The sequence below is a fragment of the Helianthus annuus genome, chromosome 7, assembly GCF_002127325.2.
Source record: "Helianthus annuus cultivar XRQ/B chromosome 7, HanXRQr2.0-SUNRISE, whole genome shotgun sequence".
NCBI classification, from domain to species: Eukaryota; Viridiplantae; Streptophyta; class Magnoliopsida; order Asterales; family Asteraceae; genus Helianthus; species Helianthus annuus.
The window spans coordinates 46,551,387-46,553,260 of NC_035439.2; the positions used below are offsets into that span (position 1 = coordinate 46,551,387).

A 1,874-nucleotide genomic window follows, 5' to 3' on the forward strand; every position below is an offset into this window, starting at 1 on the left:
TTACACAAGATCAAAGGTGGGGCCACCATGTGACCGTCCACTTACATGGGGGGGGGGGTAAAGTGTAAGTTTGATGGATAGTTAAGTAATCTAATTAGATTTCAAGAGATTTTTTTTTGGGTAAAGGGTTACCCCGATGAATTTTATAAATAACCAAATAAGAACGAGGGTGTATCAGAGCGACACACCAACTAGACTTGACAGACCAAGCCTAGGAAAACAAGCAAAACATCCAACAAAACAACCAAAACAACAGTCAACCAAACAAAAAACAACCAAGCCAAACCTAGACACAAAACGCACACAACTTAGCCTGGCTTCACTACATTATCTTCGTTCTCTTCAATCTTCCACAACTTGAAAATCCTTTCCTTAGTTGTAGCCGCCCGAAACCTGAATCCCATGATACGCAATCGAACCGAGTTTTTAATTACCTCAATTACTTGAGTTACCGTCCTCTTATGATTTTTAAACATTCTGTTATTCCTCTCTTGCCAGATGTAGTAAGACGAAGCCGTAATCAACAACTTATACACAACGTTATCCGCTTTCTTAGAACTTGAATGTTGATCCGCCCAACTTAATAACGATTCCCAAGTATTATCCACGCTCCTCAGCTGAACCAATTCCTTCACGTTACTCCACACTTGCTCCGCAAAAGAGCATCGGAAAAATAAGTGATCCCGACTATCACGATCCGAGTAACATAGCGGACAACACATCAAATTTAAATTTGTAAGACTCCCTGCTTCCCAAGCTGTCAACCGGTCCTGAGTTTTTAATTTATTTCGAAACGATAGCCACAAATGAAATGAGTGCCTCGGAATGCATTGAGAAAACCAAACCATGTTAGACCACATCACCTGATTCTCCCTATTCCGAATTGAATTGTATTCCACACCTGAGCCGATTGGAATTCACCAGTTTTCCCATCCAAATCTTTCCACACCAAACGATCAATAGAGTTAGGAACTATAGTCGGAACCGAGATCGTGAATAACACCGAAAAGAGATCCAGCCAAGCTTGCGGCCACTTCCAATTTCCATTTTGATCAATAACGTCTGCGACTGTAGACTGTAACGAGAAACCAGCATTGGCAATGGCCCGAGGAGAAATAAAGGAACTAATCGGACTTAACGAGCACCACATATCACTCCACACATTGGTTCGAGACCCACTCTGAATAGAAGACCATATGTGAGGCCGAATGATATGGCGAATAGATAAGATCTTTTGCCATCCCTAACTCATACTCCCACGACACGGAATATCCCAAAAATTCCGACCTTTAAGCTTATAATCATGAATCCAACGAACCCAAATAGAATCCCGCTTCGTGATAATACTCCAAATATGGTTTGCCATGAGCGATTTATTGACATCAGAAATGCTTCTAATGCCCAATCCACCCTCATTTTTCGGCAAACACACTTCGTTCCATGCAACCTTGGCACGAATTCTACCATCTGAACCCGCATTACACAAAAATCTGCGAATACGCTTTTCAAGTTCATTAATAACCCTAGCCGGAATAATGAAAACTGAGGCCCAGTAAATGTGCATCGATGAGAGAACCGAGTTAATAAGCTGTAACCTACCAGCAAACGATAAAGCTTTTGTTGCCCAATTAACAATCTTTTTATCCATACGCTCAATGAGAATCATTCAATCTTTATATAACAGTCTTGACGAAATAAGAGGAACCCCAAGATAGCGGATAGGGAGGACACCCTCCTGGTAAGGCATAATATTCAGAATTTCCTGCCGAACTGAGTGTGGCACATTGCAAAAAAACACCGTACTCTTAGCTGGGCTAGGTGCAAGACCTGAGATATTAGTAAAAATCTCCATCGCTTCTTTTATTTTCTTGACA

The 1,874-nt window shown here is 41.4% G+C and overlaps 1 protein-coding gene across 1 annotated transcript; it reads right to left on the reverse strand.

Annotated features, from left to right (window-relative positions):
• Window positions 1-308: 308 nt before the first annotated feature.
• On the reverse strand, window positions 309-1,648 carry LOC110876017. The gene is made up of 3 exons (XM_022124201.1): window positions 1,319-1,648; window positions 902-1,180; window positions 309-770 (listed from the first exon to the last, which is right to left on the reverse strand). The coding sequence occupies exons 1-3, from the start codon at window positions 1,646-1,648 to the stop codon at window positions 309-311; spliced, it is 1,071 nt and encodes a 356-aa protein (XP_021979893.1).
• Window positions 1,649-1,874: the final 226 nt, after the last annotated feature.

Bases quoted from the DNA above. Each gene is read 5' to 3' on its own strand.
- LOC110876017 (XM_022124201.1), bottom strand. From the start codon at position 1,648: ATGGATAAAAAGATTGTTAATTGGGCAACAAAAGCTTTATCGTTTGCT. The intron at 1,181-1,318 runs GTTCGTTGGATT...TCTTCTATTCAG, and splicing joins CGAAGCGGGATTCTATTTGG to AGTGGGTCTCGAACCAATGT. The intron at 771-901 runs GTGTGGAATACA...TTAAAAACTCAG, and splicing joins GTGAATTCCAATCGGCTCAG to GACCGGTTGACAGCTTGGGA.